Here is a 24011-nt window from a genome sequence, read left to right as displayed (position 1 = left end):
TTTTTTTTCAGAACCAGGGATTGAACTCAGGCCCTTGCACTTGCCTGGGAAGCGCTTACTCCACTGAGCCATCTCCCCGGCCCCCAGCAAATTATCTTTAAGATTAATAAAATTGGGGCTGGGGAGATAGGCCAGAATAAGCGCCTGCCTGGCAAGCGCAAGGTCCTGAGTTCAATCCCTGGTACCGCAAAAAATAAATAAATAAATTAAATTAATAAAATTGGGTAATGGGGATGGAATCCAAGATAACATGCAAAAGGTTGTATTTGTCTCTACACTAGTAATAACCAACTGGAAATATAAATGAGGGGAAAATTCTCACTATATGATACATGAAATACCTGTGAGTACAGACTTAACAAGAAAGCTCAAAACTGAGCTAGGGAAAAAAAAAAAAAAAAATAACTGAGCTAGGGATGTATGGCTATATCTCCAGTTACTGAGGCTGAGGCAGAAGGATTGCAAGTTGGAGCCCAGCCCCGGCAAGTTAAAAAGACACCACTTCAAAAAAGAAAAAAGACTGAGGGTATATCTGAGGGCTTACTGGGTCAAATGAATGAAAGGAAAGGACTACAGATCTCCAAGAATATGAAATCCCAATGAATGAAGGAACATTCTTGTACTTTTGGCAGGTGTAATATTTAATAGCCCGTGCTAGGGATGTAGCTGAGCAGCACAGCGCCTGCCTGGCAAGTGCAAGTCCCTGAGTTCAATTCCTAGTACCCTCCCCAAACAAAAAATTTAATAGAAAAAATCCAGTTTTCCCAAAATTGATGTTTATTGTACAAATCAGATCTAGGTCAGAATGGTGAAATGAATGAAATTAAAGTTTTACATCTTTTTGCTTTATACATGTGAGAGAGAGAGAGAGAGAGAGAGAGAGAGAGAGAGAGACTGACAGAGACAGACATTACCTTAGAATACAAAGCAGTATGTTATAGTACAAGTCACTTAAGTCCTTAGGGAGGTGTTTGAGAAAGACTGATATATGTTCCATAACCTCCAGCAGGATCTGGAAAAAGTGCCTTGTATTTGGATAATCAATAATTGAAGTGACTTGTACGAGTAAGATAAATAAAGATGACCTAGGGGCCGGGGAGATGGCTCAGTAGAATAAGCGCTTCCCTGGCAAGTGCAAGGGTCTGAGTTCAATCCCCGGTTCTGCCAAAAAAAAAAAAAAAAAAAAAAAAAAAAAAAAAAAAAAAGATGACCTAGGGCCAGCCAGATAGCTCAGCGGATTAAAGCACCTGCCTAGGCAGACCCAGGGACCACATTAGATACCCAGCGCACAGTGCTGGCCTGCCCCTGGGGCTTGCTGAGACAGTGATTATAACGGGTGGTAACTGAGACTGGGTGTGGTGGCGTGTGCCTGTAATTCCAGTGCTTGGAAGCTGAAAACAGGAGAATCACTAGGAATCAGATTTATGTAGCAAGACCCTGTACACGCTCTAGACCCTGTTCTAAATTCATTAAAAAAAAAAAAAAAAAGACAAAATGTGTTGTTAGCTTATGTTCTGCCACCAAATGAGTCTTTTGAGAGGATCTTTTGTTTTCTAGAGCATCTAGGAATTTAGATTTTTTTAAATAAGGGAGTATGGATCTGTATTTCAATATAGTAGGAAATAATAGCTGGTTTCATAAATTTCTGGACAAGAAAATCAGATCCCTGTTTTGTGCCATATATGAAGTCCCAGAAAACGTAAATGTAAAACAAAGGAAAAAATACATGGTTTTATTTGAATGTTGAAGCCTTCCTGAGCAAGCCAGGAAATCCAGAAGCCAAAGAGGAGTTGACCTCACTAGAACACTGGGCAGGTATGATGCACAGATCTGCAGCCTTACTATGCTTGCTGGTAGGGCACAGAAGTGTCCAGGGGGCAGCACACATTCTTTTGCTTTTATGCAGCAGCAAAAATATGCCACAGTGATAAACTCCAATGCTGATAGTTTTGTTTCTTTAGACAGGCTTTCACTTTGGCTCAGGCCTTGAACTCACTCACACAGGTTGGTTTTAAACTTAGTGATCCTCCTGCCTCAGCCTCCAGAATACTGGGATCATACCTGGCTCTTGTTTTTGGGATCTGACCTTACCGTGTTGCCTAGGCTGGGCTGACCTCTAATTCCTGGGCTCAACCCATAAACACAGAGGAGGAATGAATTGCATTGCAATTTTCTTTTTTCATTGTAATCAGATAACATTGGGGAGACTGCTTGGTTAGTCAGCCTAGAAGTGTTTACTTTTATACTGGTGGTTATTGGGTTGAAAATCTGGAAACAACCCAAATAAATGTGTCTCATTTGGGAGAGCTTCTAATATATCCATCTGGGCACCAGGGAAGAGGCTTATGTGATGCAAGTGAGAAACAGTAACTAAGTGGTATCTGTGGTCTATTTTGATGGTATACCTCCATAACTCATTATAAGCATGTGTGAGGTTTGTTAATATTCTCCCCATGGGGCCGGGGAGATGGCTCAGTAGAATAAGCACTTCTCCGGCAAGCGCAAGGGCCTGAGTTCAATCCCCAGTTCCGCAAAAAAAAAAAAAAAAAAAAAATTCTCCCCATGTAGTATAGAAAGACAGGTGAATGTGGGATAGGATGTAAAAACAGGGAGGCTTTCTATGCTTGTCTGGGGCTCAACAGGTTTCCTGGAGGCGGGCTCTCCCACACAACAAAAATAGAATCCTCATCATTTTTCTACTTATAGCTTTATGATGATAAAGGTGAGATTGGCCAGGATTCCCACCACTGAGGAAATAGTATAACATCTTGGTAGAAATTCTTCCAGACAAAAACAAGTGGGTCACAGTATACAGATTTCGCCTTCTTTTCTCCTCCCCACGCCCCTTTACCCTGTACTGGGGATTGAATTCAGAGGCTTTTTTAATTTAGAGACAGGGTCTTGATATGTAGTTCAGGCAGGTTTTGAACCTCGACTGGCCTTGAACTTGTGGCTGTCCACCTGCTGAAATTATAGGCATACACCACTATACCCCGCTCTTTTGTTGTTGTTTATATATTTTTTTATTTTGAGATGAAGTCGCTGATTGCCCAGGCTGGGTGTGAACTTGCAGTCACCCTACCTCAGCCTGGCAGAGCTCTGGGACTATAGGTATGCACCACACTTGCTATGATAATACATTTTTCTTAATATACCAGTGGAGAGATGAGACTGATTTTAGGGATTGCATGATGTTCTTTCAAATGTATGATTTATTTCTTCATTTCTCCATTGAAGAACATTAAGGTACTTTCCAATTTTTCAGCCCTACAACCAGTGTACATGTGTATTTCCGGTTCTTAAACTCAGGGATAGGAATTACTGATGCAAATTATCAAAACTGCCTTCCAAAAACCATGTAAAGAGTTATCATCCCACCAGCAGAGAAGTGTCTTTACAGTCTTCCCACTGCCGCAAGTATTTCTTTGTTCCCTCTATCCTATAGGTTAGAAGGACATGTCATTTAACTTTATTGTTTGTATTATTGTTTTTAAATATTCTCCCTTTTGATCCCATCATGCTACTTTGATATTAGAGTAGTTGATTCCTTATGGGTTGTACATTTGGCTTTTTTAATTGCTTGTTTGTTTTTCTGGTACCAGGGATTGAACTCAGGACCTTGCGCTTGCTAGGCAGATGCTTATTCCACTGAGCTATCTCCCTGGCCCACACTTGGCTTTTAACATAGTTTTATTTTACTTTATTTTATGGTACTCTTGAATCCAGGATCTTTATAATAAATCACATTCCAGCCCTTTTTTGAGATATGATCTCTTGTTAAGGCTGGGCTCCCAACTTTGAATCCTCCTGCTTCGGCCTCCCAGATCGCTTGGATTACAGGCATGTGCCCTTAAGCCCAGCTTAATAGTATTCCCAAGTATATAGAACTATATACATTTATCTCTTTAGTCAGTATGGAAGGATGGAGCATTTGGTCAAAGATCAGACCAGGTCGTGCCTCCATACTTAAGGAGTGGCCTCACTGCCCTCCTCAGGCTGGCTGGATGTGATGGCAGAGCTGAGGGTGAGCTGGAGAGCGGGTCCAGTGGGGTCCAGTCTGACAGGTTGGGGTCGGGCTGGCCATGGCTCTGGGAGCGGCTTCTCCAGCCCTACCTGCCCTGCCTGCAGCTCATGATGGAGCAGTCCAAGAAGTCCTCACTCATGGTGGCCCGCAGTATCCTTAACAACAAGCTCATCAGCAAGAAACTAGAGCGCTACCTTAAGGTGAGCAAAGGAGCGACTGGTCCCAGTCCTGCCCTGTCCTTTTGGGTCCTCCCCCTTCACTGCCACCCTGCACTCCCTGCAGGGTGAGAACCCTTTCACCGACGGCCCCGAGGAGGAGAAGGATCAAGAGGAGGTGGAGGGCAGCGCTTTGGACGAGACGGCGCTAGGTGAAGCGGTGGGAGCCGCGACTGGGGCTGAGGGCGTGCCTGCACCGCCCCCCGTTCCCCCGGAGCCAGCCCCCGAGGTTGCGTCTCCGCCGCCTCCGCCGCCCCCCGAGGAGGAGGAGGAGGAGGGCGCCGTGCCCCTGCTGGGCGGGGCGCTGCAGCGGCAGATCCGCGGCATCCCAGGCCTTGATGTGGAGGATGATGAAGAAGGCGGCGGAGGCGTCCCGTGACTTGGCCCCGCGAGGCTGAGGCTGGAAATTCTGGCAAATAAAAATTATTTTCCCCCTGTCCGAAGCATCTGTGTGTCCTTGGGCGGTACGGAGGAGTGGTGCGCCTGCGCGCGGGGAGGGGGAAACGCGCCTGCGTGGGCTTGGTCCTGATAGACTCAACCACAACTCCCGAGATGCTGCGGGCGCGGATCCTGAGTGACCCTGAAGGTGGATTGGACGGTAGGGCGGGGCCTCCGCGAAAGTTAGCCAATGGGAGTGCAGGAAGAGTGACGTGTTTTCTGATCTTCCAGTAGCGGGTGACGGAAGGTACGTTAAACGCGAGCGTCCTGTGGAAGACTAGAAAAAGGGTTGGCTGGTAGGCTGCGTCGGAGACATGGAGCCAGGCTACGGAGGTCAGTGTGGGGTTTTCTGCGTGGTGTGGGAAGGTCCTGTCTGGGAAAGGAAGCTGCTATCGCGCGGAATCCCCATTCCAGGGCTTTCGGCTTGAGCACGGTGACTGCACAGCGGCCCTGTAGAGAGGCGGGAGCGGCGCGCGCGCGCACTTCATTGGGGATCGGCGCAGTCGCTCCAGGGGCGCCGCGAGCGGATTGGCCAGCAGAGTGCGGGAGGGGGTCAGTGCTGCGGGGGGATTCTGGGCCCTCCTCGGGCATATCGGACAGTCGTAGTCCCGAACGAAACGCGGCTGGGCCGGGTACTGCCGACCTCGGTTTTGCAGTCCCGCCTTCCTCTTCTGAAGGCGCCACAAAATGGCGGCGCCGGGGGGCGGAGCCTCGACGCGCGGCTGGGATCCCAGGTCGAAGTCTGGGTTCCTGGGGCTCTGCGCACCCTCCCAAGGGCTGGGTTTGGTCCGAGGGCCTCGGTCGGACTCGTGGCTAATATCCATGGCCCAGGGCGCCCGTCCTAGAAGCTGTTGGTTAGCCGAGCTGGGCCCGTGCTGTGTAGGCGTGTGCTGGCCTAGGGCGGTCGTCTCGACCGACTGCCGGAGTAGGACGAGGCAGGACGAGATATGAAGTATTCTGTGTTGCGAAGTTGGAAACCAGATTTTTTTGGGTTTAGACAACAGGATGGCTGTTCTTTTTCAGGCCGCCCCGTACGGTGGCCTGGAGGAGCCAAGAGGCGCTGTAGGTGGCTACGTGCCCTTTACCCACTTGCCTGCACGGCCTGCTTGCTGTAGGGCCTATCTACTTCCTGTCTCGAGTCACAGCACCCTTATAGGCCTTGTTCTGTGCTGAGAGCAAGAGTTGCTCAAGAGTAATAATGAACATACAGGGTAGGTCTACGCGGTTCATAGAAGAAGTCAGGGTGATCTCATCCTGAGTGCAGCCCTTGGAGAAGGCAGGATCTCTCTCTTCCCCCCTTTCCCTGTAATGGGAATTGAATGCAGACTCTACACTGAGCTACACATGTAGTTCTTTTTAAAATTTGTATGGTATGGGCCAGTCAAATAGCTCAGCAGATGAAAGCACCTGCAAAGCCGGCGCAGGGGCCAGGGGTTCGATCCCCAGGCCTGCGATCTCCGGAGATGCCATGCCGCCCACCCCCACCCCCAGCTTGCTATTGAGACTGGGCATGGTGGTGTGCTCCTGTAATCCCAGCTCTTGGGAGGCTGTAAACAGGCGGATCAGTAGGAGTCCGATCTAGTAGTGAGACCCTAAACACCCTGTAGACCCTTCCCGAAAATACAAAAAATAAAATAAATGAAATTTGTAAGATAGGCTTTCGCTAAGTTGCTGGAATTAAACTTGGGATTCTCCTGCCTCAGTGTCCTAGGGTGTCGGCCTTACATACTGGTGTGCTCTACCATTACTCCCAGAGAAGTGAGGAAATTGCCTGAAGCTTGTGGTTGGGTGTCTGCAGCTCTAGAGGGACACGCAGCCAGGCTTTCAAAGTCCGGCTAGATAATTCTTTGTTTCCTACCAGGTATTTTTGCCAGAAATTTTGAGTTGCGTCCCCTATTTCCTAACTCCTAAAACTTTTACATTACTGCTGCCTCCTTGATTTTTGCCTCAAGAAATGTTTTGAGGGGGTCTGGGATATAGCCCAGCGGCAAGGTGCCTACCTGGCAAATGCAAGGTCCTGCGTTGGGATCCTGGTTCCAAAAAAGAAAAAGAAATGTTTTGAGATTAAGTAAATAGATAAATGCCTCACAAGGAAGCCCCAAGACTGCTCACTTGTTAGAGTCTGCTTGCTACTTTTTTGCTGTACCAATGAGGAGGGTGTTGCCTGTAGAGATCATCAGAGGGATGTCAGTCCCTGTAAGACTGTGGATCAAGTCCCCTAGATTGTGAGCCTTTGCACTCTCATCTCTTTGAGTGGCAGTATTTGCTGGTTGGCTATTGTGTAGACAAAGTGGTCTGTCATTCAGTTAGTGGTAGGATTCTGGTGACTGAGATGAGACTATGTCCGGGCTTCACCAGAATGAAGTCATCTGACGTTATAGATAGCCAGCTACCTGTACCCAGCTGTGTGCTGGGCTCTAGGGACACAGAAATTTAAATAGTGTAATTTACATATTTACATCCCCTGCATAGAGGGATGGGAAGACACTCTGATGCTTTAGGGCCAGACTGAAGCCCTGGAATTTAAAGACCCAGGCAGTCATTGGAGGGTTTGAAGGTCATGGACTTGAAACCCAAAGGGCCATGGTTTATGTCGCCAAATTCCCAAGTTATGTTCCCAGTTATAAGACATCCCTCGCAGCAATCTGAGCTGGTTTTCCAGCTGTGTGGGGCAGACATTGGGAGACCCTGTGTTACCTGTGTCACCTTTAGTTGTGGGTGGAGGCTTGGAATGGGGAAGGTTATACGTCAAGGTTCCTCAGCAGGTGAAGGCCAAGACTAACTTCCAAGCCCAGTTCCCTCCCATCTTCTGCTTTTCACTCAGCCTGCTGGAGTAGGAAGATGCCATCAGCCAGTATAGGGGTAACAGAGAGAAGGTAATGGCTGAGTTAATGCTGCCTTTTTGTTGTTGTTGTGGTACCCGGGATCAAACTCAGCCAGGGATGTGCTTGGTGCTTACGCGAATGAGCTAATGAGCTATCTCCCCAGCCCTATGCTGACTTTTCAGGCTAGACCTTGAGGAGCAATTGAGACTACTAGGACAGACAGGATTAAAGCAAGCAGCCACATCTTTATTTTCAACAAAGGGAGGGAACATGCTTTATAGACAAATTTAAAATTGGTGGAAGGAGTCCCACCAAGGGGCATGGACAATTTTAGGTTTCTCAGGGATCATTGGTGGGTCTGGTGCCTCTTGGGAAAGGAAAGTGCAGGCTGACAGTGGTATTCTGTTGATTGACAGAGTGTTATTCTGTAGATTTACAGAGTTTCTTGTAAGCCTGGGAACCATCCTGATAAACAGATTTGTTTTAGTCTCTTGAGCTGAGTGAAGGGAGCTTCCTGTTTGAACAGATTGGGACCCGGGGAGATGGCTCAGTGGAATAAGCACTTCCCTTGGCAAGCGCAAGGGCCTGAGTTCAATCCCCAGTTCCGCAAAAAAAAAAAAAAAAAAAAGAGAGAGAGAGATGTGCTGTTTGAACAGATTGGTCTGCCAGGGTGTTTTCTCTTCAAGTTGGGTGGGGTCCAATGTGGAGGACCTAAGTCTTGTAAGGTGGTCACTAAAGTAGCCTGTGAGGCAATCCCTTTAATCTTGCAGTGTTGCAAAACCCTGTTTTTAGTGTGATGGACAGAATCTTAACAGCATTGTCTTCTTACAGGGTATGGGGCCTGGAGTGCTGGGCCTGCCAACACCCAGGGTAAGTAGGACCTCCATCATGAGTGAGGAGGCATTGACTTCTCCCACCCAGGGCCCTAGCCAGGCAGTACCAAGCCCCGGGGTCAGCACACTTTTCTTGTACTGAGTCAGATAGTAGGTGTCTTCAGCTTTATAAGCCATGCTTTACAGGCTATGTTGTCTCCATAGTACAGCATAGATAATATTAAGTGGATCTCGTCAACTGACTATTCCTTACTTACACGTGTTGTGAAATAGTTTGTCCTAGCAAAGTGGTTTTTTTTTTTTTTTTTTTTTTTTTTTCTGTAGGTAAATATTTGAGAGTGCAGACGGTTTTTCCTGTAACAAATTTTTCACAATAGCTTCAAGTTCAAGAAATTCAGTACATACAATTCTATATGATATATATGTGTATACACACACACACACACACACAATGTCCTTTTGGTTGTGTTTCTCCCTCCCACCCCCATAGAAATATAACAGCCATTCTTAGCTTGAGGGCTGTATAGAAACAAGCAGTAAAGTGGATATGGCCTGGGGCTTTTGCTGATCTTTGCTCTAGAGTCCAAACAGTGAGTTTCACATTGTTTGGAATCCTGAAACATGCTCTCTGGTCACAAGGGTTTTTTGTTTTGTCTTTAAGGTTTCAAATATTTATTATTAGGGCTAAGAGGATAGCTTCACGGTCTGAGTGCCTGCCTGCCAAGTGCAGGGACCCAGGTTCAATCCCCAGTACTGCATGCCAGGAGGATCACTACAAGACCAAATAAATAATGAAATTTTAAAAATCAAATATTTATTATTGACTCAATAGTACTGATCATAGAAAAAAAGTTAGAATTCCTGATTAAACATATTCTATTGGTCCAGCCTTTTTTTTTTTTTTTTTTTTGTGGACCTGGGGATTGAACTCAGGCAATTGTGCTTGCCAGGCAAGCACTTATTCTACTGAGTTATCTCCCCGGCTCCTGTTGTGGCGTTTGTTTTTTTTGTGTGTGTATTTTTGGGAAAGGTCTACAGGGTGTTCAGGGTCTCACAGCGAGATCAGACTCATAGTGAAACACCCGTTTACAGCCTCCCGAGGGGCCAGCACAGCAGGCCTGGGGATCAAACTCTTGGCCCCTACCTCTGCTTGCAGTCACGTTAATCCACTGAGCTGTTTGGCTAGCCCTCAATGATTAATTTTTAAGCTTTTTTTTTAATGGCTGGCTCAGCCCATCCTGGAGGTGGGGCTGGCACCATATGTGGTGCTGTGCCAGGGATTGAACCACAGTCCCTGACTGCCTTTTTTTTTTTTTTTTTTTTTCTCCTCCCCCCCTCATGTATTTTAGGGAAGGATCTATAGGGTGTTCAGGATCTCACTACTAGATTGGACTCAGTGATCCACCTGTTTACAGCCTCCCAAGTGCTGGGATTATAGGCTTTTGCTACCATGCCCAGTCTCAGTTGCCGTCTCAGCACACCTTGGGGCAGGGCCAGCATGGGCACGGGCGTGGCAGGCCTTAGGATTGAACCCCCATTCCTACACTTTCAATGTGCTGAGCTATTTGGCTGGCCCCGTCTCTGAGTGCTTGCCTAAACAGGTGCTTTAGATCGCTGAGCTCTCTCACCAGCCCTCAGTATTATCTAGACCATTAAAGAAAGTGTCGTCCTGTGACCTCCCAGAGGGTAAACATATTGTAGCTCATGTGCAGCTCCTTTCAGCCCCAGCTTGGTCTCCCTCCAGTGTCTTCTCTTGGAGTTGTACCTGATTTTATTATCAGTCCTCATCCCAATCCATTGAGGAATAGGATAATTCTGCTTTTGCTTCTTGGTCAGGATTCGTTTGATTGTGAAAGTCTTGTGAGAAGACATGGTTAACTAGGAGGCGAGAACATACACTTGACAGCAGACTGAAGCAGAAGAGGGCTGCAGGGGTTTTTTGCCTTTTGCCAGCCACTGTTAGGAGATGATAGCTTCATTTTATGAGCCTGGGACCTGCCCCTACTTCCACTGGGAGCAGGACCACTGTTCTGGCTGTCACCGTGTTGCCAGAGGCTATCTCCCCTGTCATTCACTTGTGACATATGATATCCTCTGCTCAGTTGAGTTGAGAACATGAATTCTACTGCTGCCTCATTAGTATGGTTGGCAGTGCCTGGGCTCTGGCTTCTGGTGAGAGCTGATCCTTTACAAGGGCTCTGCCAACCATCTTCCTTTCCACATCCCAGTACAGGAGGCCAGGCTCACCTGGGAGAGAACTCTGAAGATGTAGCCATCCCCTGCCCTCCTTCCTGAGTGCTGTTGTGCCTTTGGCTTTCCCAGCTCCTCTTAGAGTGAGCTAGCAGCTGTTCCTCCAGGGCAATTTCAAGCATTCTTGTTCTGCCTCTAAAGCTCTTGCATGCTTTTGTTTCCCCTCAGGCACATATGGAAGCGGTGTGGCCAGCTGGCAAGGTAAGTCCTTCTGGGAGTCTACCGGTATGCACTGGGCTCTGTGTGACCACCCCTGCCCCAGCCTGACTGACTGCAGCTTCTCTGAAGGTGGGAGGACAGGACAGGCCATTGGGAGGTTTGGATGGTTTTCTGAGCTCTCTTTATGCATAAGACCAGTCTTTGCTGCTCTTTGAGCGCAGGATGTTGAGGGGAGCCTGGGCTGCACCAGCCTCAAGAAGAACTTGTTACAAAAGGGCTGTGGATGTGTCATTGAGAGTATTATCTCTTAGATGGGTCTGTCAGCAGCCCACACTTTCATCCCTGGGCTTTCAGTGTCCTGTGATTTGGGGTAGGGAGATAAGTTTTAGGGTCTGACCCAGGAATCTTAACTGCTAAGGTGAGGCCACATGTCCCTTTGGCCTCCTGTTGCCTCTTAGCTGGTCACATGCACAGTATATGTGCCAGCAGCACTTGGTGCTGTGAACTTTGTCCTCTACAGTGGGTAACGGGTGTTCTGCGCATGTGTCTGCTGAGAGGAGCCTTGTGGCTGCTGGGGTCTGACCTCCCTCTTCCCTTTGCTAGGTTATGACAACTACAATTACTATGGTGCCCAGAGCACCAACGTCACTGCAGGAGCAACATACAGCTACGGCCCATCTTCATGGGAAGCCACCAAAGCCAGTGATGGTGGCCTGGCAGCTGGGGGCCCTTCCATGCACATGGCCTCTTATGGTCCAGAACCATGCACCGACAATTCTGACTCTCTCATTGCCAAGATCAACCAGCGCTTGGACATGATGTCCAAGGAAGGAGGCAGGGGCGGGAGCGGCAGCGGTGGGGAGGGCATGCAGGACCGGGAGAGGTGATTATGGGTCTGAGCCCTTCCCTGGGGGGCCCTTGCCAACACAGATGTGCAAATGGGGATGGGTGTCTGCTCCTCTTTGCCTCACCTGAGTGTGGCCCTGTGAGCTGGTCCATTTGGGGTGGAGGGCGGAACATGGCAGTTCCCTAAGTCGCTGAGGTCTGGGGCAGTGGACTGAGATTTCTTGTTTCTGGGCCAGAGAGATGGCTCAGTAGAACAAGGCTTCCCTGGCAAGTGCAAGGGCCTGAGTTCAATCCCCAGTTACACACACACACACACACACACACACACACACACACACAGATTTCTTGTTTCTGTATCATGCTATTCTTAGTTCTTATGGTCAAGGGCTCCATATCCTTTGTTGAGTGATGTTTAAAGGGGGATATTGGTCTGCTTTACCTTCTAAACATTGAGGCAGCGTGCAGGATGGTTCTGAAGAAGGTTGTAAGGAGGTCAGCTTAGTAGGTGGTGGTTAGCTTCTATCAGAAGAAGGTGGGGACTGACAGCCTGGGTGCCCTGGGGAATGTCCCCAGCCACTCCTGATAGACTTCTACTTTCTTTGTAGCTCCTTCCGCTTCCAGCCATATGAGTCGTATGATTCCAGGCCTTGCTTGCCCGAACATAATCCATACCGCCCCAGCTACAACTATGACTATGACTTCGACCTGGGGACTGACCGCAATGGCAGCTTTGGTGGGCAGTACAATGACTGCCGGGACCCAGCCCGGGAGCGAGGGTCCCTCGATGGCTTTATGCGAGGCCGAGGCCAGAGTCAGGGCCCAGGTCCAGGCCCAGGCCCGGGCCGCTTCCAAGACCGGAGCAGTTCAAGCACTTTTATGCGCAGTGACCCCTTCATACCACCCTCAGCCTCCACTGAGCCCCTGTCCACTTCCTGGAATGAGCTAAACTACATGGGTGGACGAGGCTTGGGAGGCCCTTCCCCAAGCAGGCCACCCCCTTCCCTCTTCTCCCAGTCCATGGCCCCTGACTATGGCATGATGGGAATGCAAGGGACTGGTGGATATGACAACACCATGCCTTATGGATGTGGCCGATCACAGGCTCGGATAAGAGATCGGGTAAGTACCCAAAGGGTTCTGTTGCTCCTTTCTGGCATCTTTCAATAGCTTGGTATTTGAGGTGAAATTTATATCCTGCAAGACATACTCACTTTTTGGGCCGGGGAGATGGCTCAGAATAAGCGTTTCCCTGGCAAGCAGAAGGGCCTGAATTCAATCCCTGGTTCTGGGGGGTGGGAGGGGAAAGACATACTCACTTTTTAAGTTAAGGTTCCATTCTACTCTTAACAAGTTCAGGGAATTGTGCTATCTCCACAGTCTAGTTGTAGAACATATTCATAACCCAGGAAAGAACATATTGATTAGCAGTCTTTCCCTGTTCCTTCTGATGGTCCTCTTCACTTACTCATCTGGTTTTTTTCTCTGCCTTCTTTCATTGAGCATAGTGTTTTCTTTGAATTTTAACTGTGTTGTCTCTTAGCTTTTTGAAAAGACCTTTTTCTGCCTTTGTTCTCTACTTTTGCAAATTTTATTTCTGTGGGGTATCTCACAGTGCCCCAGGGAAGTGGTACATGGGATGTGCTTGTATCTATAGACCAGAAGGAGAGGGTTTGAGCGCTTCGGACCAGACAGTATGGGCAGGAAGCGGAAGCAGTTTCCAATGTTTGAGGAACCAGATGCCAAACTGACCCGTGCTGACAGCGAAGGCGATTTTTCAGACAATGGTACATCTGGGGCCTGACAGGCTGGGTGGGTGTGAGACAAGTCCATTCCCTGCTTGCAATGTTCCCTGACCTGTCCAAGCTTTGCATATTTAGTTATTTGGGTGGCATTTCCAGTCTTCCCTCAGCCCCTGTTATGGTCAGGACACCACTTTGGAAAGCAAAATGGAATAGGTGCATCTGCCCAGGAACTGACCTTTCCTGTTCCCTTGTGTCTGGCAGATGATGGAGCTGGTGACTTCCGGTCAGGAGATGAAGAATTTCGGGGTGTAAGTCTACGCTATGGGTCAGCCCCTTTGTCTCAGAGGCTTTTTTTCTTTATTGCTCTTTCTCACAAAGAAATAGGAGTAGCTATCCAAGTGGACTCCATTTGATATACCGCTAAATAGATTTGATACCACAACCTGTAGCTAGGCTTCTAAATGTTTGGACTACAATTGTTCTCTTTGTAAAAAAAAAAAAAAAAAAAAAACAATTTCCAGTACCTTCTTTAGCTTCCTGTGTCCTTATAATGTTGGGCCATCACTTGTGTGATGAGTGTGGACCAGTAGACATGTAATGGGATTCATGTAACAGGCTGTGTCCTCATTCTTCAGTCCTTGTGGTCCATGTTGAAAGTAGCGTCTGCCCAGTTCTTAGCACCATGCACTGCGGGGAGGTTGCTTGCTCTGCTGTCTGCAGATGCTGACCCCTACAGGGGTAGGGCCTGAGGAGGCTGTTCTAGTACTTCTGAAGGCCAGACAGGTAGTAGGGCAGGGAGGATAGAGGAAGGAGCAACCTTAGTTATTCTTGCTCCCCATTTGTCTGCTTTGATGCTCAAACTTGAAATCTGAAAATCTGGTCACTAATCTTGGGTTTGTTGCCTAAGGCTTTGGCTCTGTCTAGATTTTCAGTTAGGATTCAGTGCATTTGTTGGAACTCTGAGTTACATATAAACAAATGCTTTGGTAAAGCCTGTTTTCAGTCAGGAATGGTGGAATTAGGCATGGCTGCTGGACCTAGTGGCACGAACCTGTGATCCCAGCACTCGGTGCTGAAAAAGGAGGATTGCCATGAGTTTGAAGCCAGCATGAGCTACAGAATTAGGCCCTGTCTCAAAAAAAAAAAAAACATTACACAAATCAGAATTTCTTAACTTCCCCTTGGTGCATGGGTTCCTGCCCAACCATGGTTATGCGCATTCTAGGGGCCAGAGTCTGTAGTGGAAGAGAGAAATCAAAGTCTGGCTTAAAAACAGAAAAATCATGATCATGGTCTTTAAAAGACAGCTGGAAGTAGTAATTTGACACTCAGTTTCCAGGTTGAGGCATGTTCCCCACATTGCCTCTTTCATGAAGGCCCAGGACCCAAGGTTTGGGGCCAGGTGCTACACAACAGATGGTGGGAGAGGGCTAGACTGGCTATGGAAATTCTAAAAATACGTAACCATCTGACTTTACCTGGACGCTTTTTCAGGAGGATGAATTCTATGACGCTGGGAAGCAGAGAGGTAGGCATCACCCAGTGTCCTTTCAGCTTTTTTGTGTCTGTCCTATACTCACTGCCCAGCTTCTAGCCAGCATGGGCTTGTGAGCCAGCTCACTTGGGAGAGAAGAGGGGCTGTGACTGCTGGGTGGGCCTAGGTCGCCTAGGTTGTGGCACTCATCCCCAGGTGCTGTTCAGTGTCTAGAAGCAGCTTTTGTTGGAAATGAGCCCATTTGCCTCACTCATTGTGGTCTAGGGGGTGGGGTAAGGTGTCTCTGGGTGTCTTGTGACGCTTGTGGTAGGGAAGGAAGTATCTTAGAAACCTGAGAGAGACAAGGCTCCCTCTAGCCTGTTTTCTGTCCCCCCTCGGGTCAGTACAAGTCACTGTACTGTTCTTTTCTGGGCTTCATTTTGTCCAGTTAACCCCATTGCCAGCCCAGAGCTGTGCCTTTGGCCTCTATGCTGTGGCTGTTGGCAGCCATAGTACAAGCAGGAATGGGATAGCAGATACCCACTGGGCTCGGTAGTATAATAGTAGAAGCGGCCCATCAAGTGGACCCAAGCTTATGTCTCAAGAGAGAAGCCATCACTGTAAGTCTGATCAGTTCCAAGACAGGAGACTGACTCAGAAGCCCAAAGAAAACAGCAAGCAAGAAAGAACAAGGTCATATCCTTTGGAGTGACCTGGAAAAGCAGCCTGAGCCACAGTTGCCTTGAGCTCTCCCAAAAGCCATCGTCTCTGCCCCTGTTTTCTGGGTTGGTCCATAGCTGGTTATTCCCAGGATCCCAGGCTGGCCCTTTCTCTGAGTGGTGAAGGCCCTTGCCCTAGCCAACCTGAGTTCCCCTCCCTCCTGCCCCCAATGTATCGGAGCAGCTGTGTCCATAGTGCGGGACCATACCAAGTGTTCAGCAGCTCATGCAGCCGGGTAAATGCTAAAGCAAAGGTGACATGTTTGTTGCGCACAGGTCCTGCTACCTACCCGGGATGACTTTGCTATTAAACAGCAGTCATAGTTTCAGGCAGTGACCTCTTGCCAAAAGTCCCACACGCCCTTTTGAGAGGCTTCTGAGCAGCGCCCGCCGGTCGCCATCTTCGTGGGACAGTCTCTGGACTGGCTTCAGGGGTAGGGGTCACAGTTCAGATGCTTATCCAACGTTGTTCAGCATCCGGCCTCTGGTCCGGGCCTTGGGACCTGGCCTGGCCTCACTGGGATGCTAGCCGCATGGCTCTGGTAGGAGCTCCTGCGCTGGCCCCAGCGGGCACACGGGAAGACCAGGTGGTCTCTTCCCATTTTTGTTTCCAGGATTGCTTCCCATGCAGCCTGGGAAAGCAGAAAGCCCTAGGTTGGCAGTTTTTGTGAACAGAAGATAGAGGATGGGCCAGCAAGGACTATTAATCCTGCTGGGGCCCTAGCTCAGACAAGGCCGACGGGGACTGTCATAGTGGCCCACCTTGAGGTGGGAAAAGAAGGCGATGAGCGGCTTGCTTTCCTTTTTGAGCAAGCCAGCCGCCGCCTCAGTGTGGAGAGAACTGCTCTCCTTACATAACAGTGGGAGAAGACTCCATGACCGTGCTAGGTTGGACAGCCAGGCTGGGGCAAGACAGCAGGTGGGCCATGTCAATAGGATGGGCAGGTCCATCCCAGCCTGCCAGCCATAGGAGTAAAGTGACTCCTGTGGATCCTCAGCAAAGGCTCCTGTCCATTAGGAGCCTTTGACACCCCTCAGTGCTTGGGATGTCCTGGACCTGCCATGCTATGAAGGCGGAGGCTAGGCACAGGGTGTGGCAGCCAAGCTGCAGCCTGTGAGGGTCTGAAGCTAACTCCTCTGCAAGCCCCTCAGAGCATCTCCTAAGGACTTCTCTGTTACAGGAGAGAAGGATGAGGAGGATGAGGAAATGAAGAAGAGGCGAGAAAAGCAAAGGAGGAGAGACAGGATGCGGGACCGAGCAGCTGACAGGTGAGGAGTCAGTGGGGGCCATTCAGAGGTGAGAAGTGGAGGCAGAACCCCCACAGAATAGAGGTGGACCTGGGCATTGTCCAGGCTGTTATAAGCTCGCCTGTCCTCTGCAAGGGTTGGGTGTGGCTTGACTTGGCTCCAAGTGTCAGGAAACATTAGCCAAGTTTGTAGAGGACAAAGCTGGGAGAGTTAGGAGTAGGGAAAAACAGAGGTAAAGTTAAGTTTCTGTTCTTGCTTGAAAAATTGGTTTCTGTCGCTGACTTTTGCCTTTAGAACTGCACCCTTGCTGGTAGGTGGGTTTTGTGGCCCACATACACCTACCAAGGAAAGGAGCTTCCTTTCCCTTCAAGCCAAAAGGGTGTGCTGTCCCACATTTGACATTTGGCACCCTTTAAGGGGATCTTCATTTAAAAGATACCCTGGTGCCCTGTCCAAATCTAAACCACTTCTGGAGTTCGACATAGGGAGAAAACGGGCATAGGTGGCCATTTAGACATTGCTTGGAAATAGAGTAAGAATAGAAAAGGGCTGGGGCTGGTGAGATGGCTCAGTGGTCTAAAGCACCTACTTAGAACAAGCTTAGCAAAGCACAGGGACCAGGGTTCAATCCCCCAGCACCACATGCCAGCCAGCCCCGCCCCCTGGTGGGCTGAGCTGGCCGCGCGCGCGCACACACACACACACACACATATAAATAAATAAAATTAAAAAAAAGGGCTGGTTGGCACTAGCCACCCAATGGCTAGCCTATAATCCCAGTGGCAGTAGCCTATAATCCCAGCAGTGAGGGAGGCAGGAAGATCAAAGTTTGAGTCCCACACAGGCAAGTTAACAGCTCTGTGAAGCCCTGACTGGGAGGGAAGTGTAGTGGAGGGTGATTTAGAAGTGCCCGGGGTTTGATCTCTAGAGTTATAAGGAAGGGGAAAGAAAAACACTTTTTAATGTTTTTGTTTTTTTTGTTTTTTTTTTTTTTTTTTTGTTCCTCGAATGCCTTCAGGGCACTTTTGGCCAGCGGGAGAGTTGTGAGGTTCGAACTCCAGCAACCTGAGGCTGACAGCTTTGTGGAAGCAGCCACTTAAAGGACTGAGCTAGGGCCAGGCCCCCGAAAAACACGTTTTAAAAAAAGGCCAAATCTTGCATGAGTGTGGTGTCACATGCCTGTAATCTCAGCACTCCAGAGGCTGAGGCAGGAGGATCATTGAGTTTTTTGGTTTTGGGGGTTTTTGGGTACCAGAGATGAAACTCAGAACTTTGTGCTTGCCAGGCAGGGACTTGAACTGCTGAGCTATCTCCCCAGCCCTTAGGACGATCATTTTGACCAGCATGGGCTACAAAGTGAGCTCAAGGCCAGCCTGAACTGCATAGTGAGACCTTGTCTCAAAAATGCAAAAAAAAAAAAGGACCAAACCCAAAAGGTACTAAAGTGGCTGCAGCACGGAGAGGGGAGAAGGGAGAGGACTAATAAGAGTTGGGAAAACAGAAACCATGTTTATTTTTTCCTAAGTGGTATAGACTTCATCAAAACTTGTTTTTCAGCTGGGTGTGGTGGCATATACCTGCAATCCCAGCACTCAGGAGGCTGAGGCAGGAGGATCCTTGCAAGTTCAGATCCTTGCAAGTTTCGGTCTTTTTGTTCAGGCAACAAAAAGACCGAAAAAAAAAAACCAAAACACTTGCTTAGCATGCACAAGTCCCTAGGTTCAGTCCCCATTACCACTGAAACAAAACTGAGCCAGGCACTGGGAGCCAGAAGCCTCAGGTTGAAAATGGAAGGGTCTTGAGTGCCACAGGGCCTTTACCCTTAACCCCGGCACCACTGGAGTCTCCAAGGAAGGGGCATCCTGCTTCTGGGGCCAGGGTGCTGCAAGCTGCTGTTTCTTCTTCACATGCAGCCTGATTGCATTTAGTGAGACCTGACAGCATACCACAAAGAAGCATCATTTCCCCTGTAGAACTTTATATGCTCGCTCTTTATGGAGTATGAGGGAATCCACCTTGGGTTATGTGAACTTTGAATTGTGTGAGGTCTTCAGGAATTTTTCTTTCATATGAAATGAGGTTTTCAGAAGTTATCCCTGTGAGGGGCCAAGGAGATAGCTCAGTAGAATAAGTACTTCCCTGTCAAGCACAAGTGCCTGAGTTCAATCCCCGTTCTGCAAAAAAAAAGCCCTGTGGTTCAGACAGACTCAGCTGAGTGAGAAGCTAAGGAGTTGAACTTAGGGAGTCCACACCACAATCTCAAAAATCACTACCTTAGCATATTCTGTGAGGGATCTTTGGTTCAGAGACAGAATGGCTGAATTAGTGCATGAGTCATTTTCTTGAAATACTTCAGGGCTGTGTTTTGTTCTTCAGATGCTTGGGTAACTGCTGCAGTGTGCCCCCTACTAGAAGTTACAGGCTTATGTTAGTTTAGAAGTCACATTTCCTAAGGCCAGACATGGAGGCACATACCTGTGATCCCAACAGGAGACTGGGGTAGAAGGATTGCCTTGAGTTTGAGTCTAGGCATAATACCTAAACTGCATTTTGAGACCTTGGCTAAAAAGAAAAGGAATTAGAAGCCATACTTCCTTTTCCATTTCACCTGTACCCAGGGATAAGTTTATCTCCACCTCACTACTTTTATTTTCCTTCTCTAGGATTCAGTTTGCCTGCTCTGTGTGCAAGTTCCGTAGCTTTGAAGATGAAGAAATCCAGAAACACCTGCAGAGCAAATTTCACAAAGAGACGCTGCGATTTATAAGCACCAAACTGCCTGACAAGACGGTGGAGTTCCTCCAGGTAAGGGTTGTTTGGCCTTTGCCAGAGCATTTCCAGGTGACCCCTGGCAGAGAAGAAAAGGAAAAGCTTCAATGTGGTTGAAACTTTTCCCAGATTAAAATAGCTGTATAAGTCTCCAGGTCACAGAGAGTCAACAAAGAGCTCTAGAAGTTGTACCCACAGAGCTGTTCCCATGGCATCTTACAGCCTTGTGAGTGATTGGGTAAAAGTCACAGACACTATCCTCATTTTACTTTGTGCTGTCTTCCACCCTCAAGGAGTACATCATAAACAGAAATAAGAAGATTGAGAAGCGACGTCAGGAGTTGATGGAAAAGGAAAGCCCAAAACCAAAACCAGACCCTTTCAAAGGTGAGTTGTGATCCCGTGATATAGGTTTTTCTGGATAATCACAAGGTGTTATAGTCAGGCGTTTGTAAAGGAAACAACACAGGGCACAATGTATAGGATTATCTTATAGTACCCAAAGTGTGAAGTGCAAGAGTGCAGGAGATCTATAGAGACCCAAATAGTCCAGCTGAGGGCCTGGATCCTATGCTCATGTCCTGCACGAGTCTAGCTAGAGCCCATGGCAGTGCCCCCACAAGTTCAGCTCAAGGCCAAGAGTCCATGACAATGTCTTCTGCAAGCCTGTTTGAAGGGTCTGCACTAGGAAGCCCAAAGGTCCATGGTAGACACTCGAAAGTCTATGAGTAGAACGAAGGATCGGGGCCAGGATGGGATGAGGGTTCTGCACTGGAGGCAGAAAGCGACACTCAAAGATCAGAGCTCCCCTGAAGAGAATTGCAGCCATTCTCAGCCATAGCAAAGGTCCCTAGCTCCTCCAATGAAGAGATAGAGAGAACAGCTGAGTTCATATTGGGAAAACCAGTGTGACAAGCTTCTCTAGGAAAATCAACAGTTCACGTCTTCCTCTTCAGTCTCCTTTTATGTCGGCAGCAATGCTCGGGTGGGCCTGCCACACCCAGCACTATGCTGATTCTCTTCTGCTGGGTGTTAACAAGTTCACCACCAGTTGTTAATCCCCCACACAAGGCATTGACAGAACCCTGGAAATTCTGTGAAGGTGGACTTGGTGGTGCATGCCTGTAATCTCTTTTACTTATAAAAGAAGGTCACAAGTTGAAGACCAGTCTGTGTGACTTAACAAGACTTTTCTCAAGGGCTGTGGATGTGCCTCAGTGATAGAATGCCTGCCTAGCATGCACAAGGCCCTGGGTTCCATCCTCAGCTCAGGGTCCTGGGAATGTAAAGTTAAGTCTTATGGGAAAAAGCACCAGGTGTGGCCTAATGGAGATCAGACTCCAGAAGGAGTTTATCAGTGATGTCAGGGTGAGGACTAGAAAGATAAGAAAAGTTAACATGTGAAATTCCCAAGTATAGAGGCAGGCCTAACCATTAGAAAGTGTGGGAGAAAGATTTGGGTGTGATGGTGATAATGTGATCCCAGCCCTGAAGGTTGAGGCAGGATTCAAAGACAGTCTAGGGGGGCCATAGAGATGGTTCAGTAGAATAAGTGCTTATCCCTGGTTCTGTCAAAAGGAAAAAAAGAAAAGACAGTCTGGGCTGCACAGTCAGTGCAGAACCACCTTAACTGGTAGTCAGACCCTGTCTCAAGAATAGTAGCCAGATACAGTGGGTGCATGCCTATAATCCTAGCACCCAGGAGGCTGAGGATCTTTATGAGACCTGCCTAGGCTGTGAAGTGAGCTCAAAGCCAACCTGAAATGCTAGTGAGACCCTGCTTCAAAAATGGCAAAAAAAAAAAAAAAAAAAGGAAAAAGCAAAGTTCTAGGGGCAAAATGTGGGACTTGTTGAAGAAACTGAGGAAGGATCACTCACTTGGGTTCCATCACAGGGATTGGCCAGGAGCACTTCTTCAAGAAGATTGAGGCTGCACACTGCCTGGCCTGTGACATGCTGATTCCTGCACAGCACCAGCTCCTCCAGCGGCACCTGCACTCCATGGACCACAACCATAACCGCAGGGTGTGTCCTCCCTGGGATGGGCAGTCCTGGACTGCTAGGGGTGGGGTGTAGATTGGAACATTCTGTGTCTCACTGCGAACACATCTGTAGGGCTTTCATTGAGTCTGTTCCATTTGTTGTCCCTTTCTTCCAATCCTTTTTTTCATACCAAGAGGGAAAAAAAATCTGTTTGCTTAAAATCATCTAGTTTTATTAAAACAAGAGCCAGACTTGTTAACACTCCTGTGGTCCCAGCTAGGAGTCAGAGGCTGGGAATTCAAGACCAACTTGGACCTCATAGTAAGGATTTATCTTAGAGAAATGTTTTGCTTAGAAGAAAAAAATGTGTTCCTTAGAAATGATCAGTGGGGCTGGCGAGATGGCTCAGTGGTCTAAAGCACCTACTTGGAACAAGCTTGGCAAAGCACAGGGACCACGGTTTGATCCCCCAGCCCCACATGCCAGCCAGCCCCCGCCCCCTGGTGGGCTGAGCTGGCCACACACACACACACACAAATAAATGTTTAAAAAAAAAAAAGAGGCTTTAAAAAAAAAAAAAAAAAGAAAGAAAGAAATGATCAAATACCATAGCTGAGGGACTGGGGAGATGGCTCAGTGGAATAAGTGCTTCCCTGGCAAGTGCAAGGACGTGAGTTCAATCCCTGGTTCTGAAAAAAAAAAAAAAAAAAAACCATAGCTGAAATTCTGTTACGAGTATTCCCTATAAATCACCAGGTAAACTATAGTTGCCAAAAATTATGTAAGCTGAGTCTGGGGGCCTAGGTTTTGGACTGGTTTAATCTTAACTGGCTGAAGAACTTGAGGCTGTTTAAGACCAATAAGGCAGGGGTTTTAAGTCCCTGCCCATGGATACAGCTGGCCCTCATCCCTGAGTGCCTCATCCATAGACTGAGCCAAGAGTAGATCAAAAACAACTGGAGTGGATATTTCATCTGTCATTCCCTAAACCATGAGTTGCAATAATTATTTGCATAGCATTTAGATTGTATTAGGTTATGAGTCTTCTAAAGTGTAGGAAGAATATGACACATAGCTGTAATCTTACCACTTGGGAGGAGGAGGAGGCAGGAAGATCATGACTTCAAGAATAGCCTAGGCTACAGAGAGACCCTATCTCAGAAAAAGCAAGCAAGCAAGCCATTTGATGTAAGGAGTTTTAGTGTCTGGATTTTCTGAGTGGACCTGGGAGTCAGTCCCCAGCAGATAGTAAGGAGTGATGGGAGTGACTGTTCCTCGTGCAGGCCCTGGGATCTGTGTCTAGTGATAAACATAGTTATAAATGATAATGAGTGGTTGTGTTTGGTCTACTGGCAGTCCTTACAGCCCTCTCTTCTGACATTTCCTATTTTTAGTTTTCCCAACTAATATACAGGGACATCAACAGCTGATCACACATCTCCCAGAACTAGATCAGCAAAAAAGCACTCTACAAGCAAGGGATTAATGTATGCGCATACAAACTCTCAAACAGCCACTTGGGCGGTGGCAATCACATTTACTGAAATTATTACAAAAGCAATAATAATTTACTGAAAACCCTTGCCCATTTTCCCTAGTAAGTCTATAGTGCTTATAATTTTTTGTTTGTTTTTGTAACACTTATAGTTCAAAGTTTGCTTCTACACATGGTATGTGGTTAACAGCAGCCTATCTTTGGCATTTTTCTTGTCAAACTTTCCTGTTTGGTTGTATCATCTACCTCCCAAAGGTTATTAGGTGCCTTCTCTCGTTTTTGGAGCTTAGCATTTCAAGCTTTGCCTCAATAAGGAATGATGGCTGTCCCTTGGGATAACCCATTGAATTCTGGTTGCTTTGTTTTCTTGCTCCTCTGTTGTTCTTATAAGAGCTCATGTTCGGTTCTCTCTGCAGTTGGCTGCTGAGCAGTTCAAGAAAACAAGTCTCCACGTGGCTAAGAGTGTTCTGAATAACAGACACATAGTGAAGATGCTGGAAAAATACCTCAAGGTTTGTGCTGGGGAATCTGAAGGACAGGATAAGCTCTTGAAGTGGGGATGAGGATGGGATTGTATCCAATGCAATGTGTAGCATTTCCTAGTCTTCTGAAAAATTGAGGGACACTGGGATGCACCAGGCAAGGATATGAACTAACAGGCAGTTTCTAAGACGGTGCTTCTCTGTGAATGTGTACTGCATGATTAATCACTGTCAGTGGTGACAACACACCACAAGAAATCCTGAGTGTGTGGCTGTAATACACTGCAAATGATGAAGAGATGTTCTTTTTTTTTTTTTTTTGGCGGAACCGGGGATTGAACTCAGGCCCTTGCGCTTGCCAGGGAAGCGCTTTTTCCACTGAGCCATCTCCCCGGCCCCAAAAGAGACATTCTTTTGCAGCCTAACATTAAGAGAAAATAAGGCCAAACAAATCCGCTTACACAACAGATGTAGCCTCTCGAACCAAGCCCAGCCAGGCCTGCGCCTGG

General features: G+C 47.8%; 3 protein-coding genes across 7 annotated transcripts in view; 2 read left to right on the top strand and 1 right to left on the bottom strand.

Moving 5' to 3' along the window:
- The window catches only part of Akap8l (A-kinase anchoring protein 8 like), a 39345-nt gene extending 34670 nt beyond the window's left edge, over positions 1-4675 (top strand). For 3 of the 5 annotated variants that reach the window (XM_023716798.1, XM_004632632.2, XM_023716800.1), the window contains 2 exons: positions 4129-4224; positions 4307-4675. In XM_023716798.1, coding sequence (XP_023572566.1) covers positions 4129-4224; positions 4307-4618 — 408 coding nt within the window. In that variant the 3' untranslated portion in view covers positions 4619-4675. Of the gene's footprint in view, positions 1-3265; positions 3637-3909; positions 4025-4128; positions 4225-4306 lie in introns of those variants that run through there. The other 2 variants (XM_023716799.1, XM_023716801.1) reach the window with 2 other exon arrangements.
- Positions 4676-4937: 262 nt separating this feature from the next.
- The window catches only part of Akap8 (A-kinase anchoring protein 8), a 20731-nt gene continuing 1657 nt past the window's right edge, over positions 4938-24011 (top strand). Inside the window, exons 1-13 of the mRNA XM_023717018.1 lie at positions 4938-5010; positions 8334-8372; positions 10754-10786; positions 11348-11627; positions 12196-12709; positions 13245-13374; positions 13594-13640; positions 14827-14860; positions 16707-16794; positions 19437-19578; positions 19836-19929; positions 21437-21567; positions 23437-23532. Of these exons, the coding sequence (XP_023572786.1) occupies positions 4992-5010; positions 8334-8372; positions 10754-10786; positions 11348-11627; positions 12196-12709; positions 13245-13374; positions 13594-13640; positions 14827-14860; positions 16707-16794; positions 19437-19578; positions 19836-19929; positions 21437-21567; positions 23437-23532 (1647 nt within the window). The 5' untranslated portion in view covers positions 4938-4991. The remainder of the gene's footprint in view (positions 5011-8333; positions 8373-10753; positions 10787-11347; positions 11628-12195; positions 12710-13244; positions 13375-13593; positions 13641-14826; positions 14861-16706; positions 16795-19436; positions 19579-19835; positions 19930-21436; positions 21568-23436; positions 23533-24011) is intronic.
- On the bottom strand, positions 9980-10207 carry LOC105742397 (60S ribosomal protein L39-like). The gene has a single exon (XM_012515053.1). The coding sequence runs from the start codon at positions 10205-10207 to the stop codon at positions 9980-9982; it is 228 nt and encodes a 75-aa protein (XP_012370507.1).

This window comes from Octodon degus, unplaced genomic scaffold (assembly GCF_000260255.1).
Source record: "Octodon degus isolate 3935 unplaced genomic scaffold, OctDeg1.0 scaffold00050, whole genome shotgun sequence".
Lineage (NCBI taxonomy): Eukaryota > Metazoa > Chordata > Mammalia > Rodentia > Octodontidae > Octodon > Octodon degus.
Note: the sequence above shows the minus strand (reverse complement) of the source record. Positions and strands in the feature narration are given on the sequence as shown.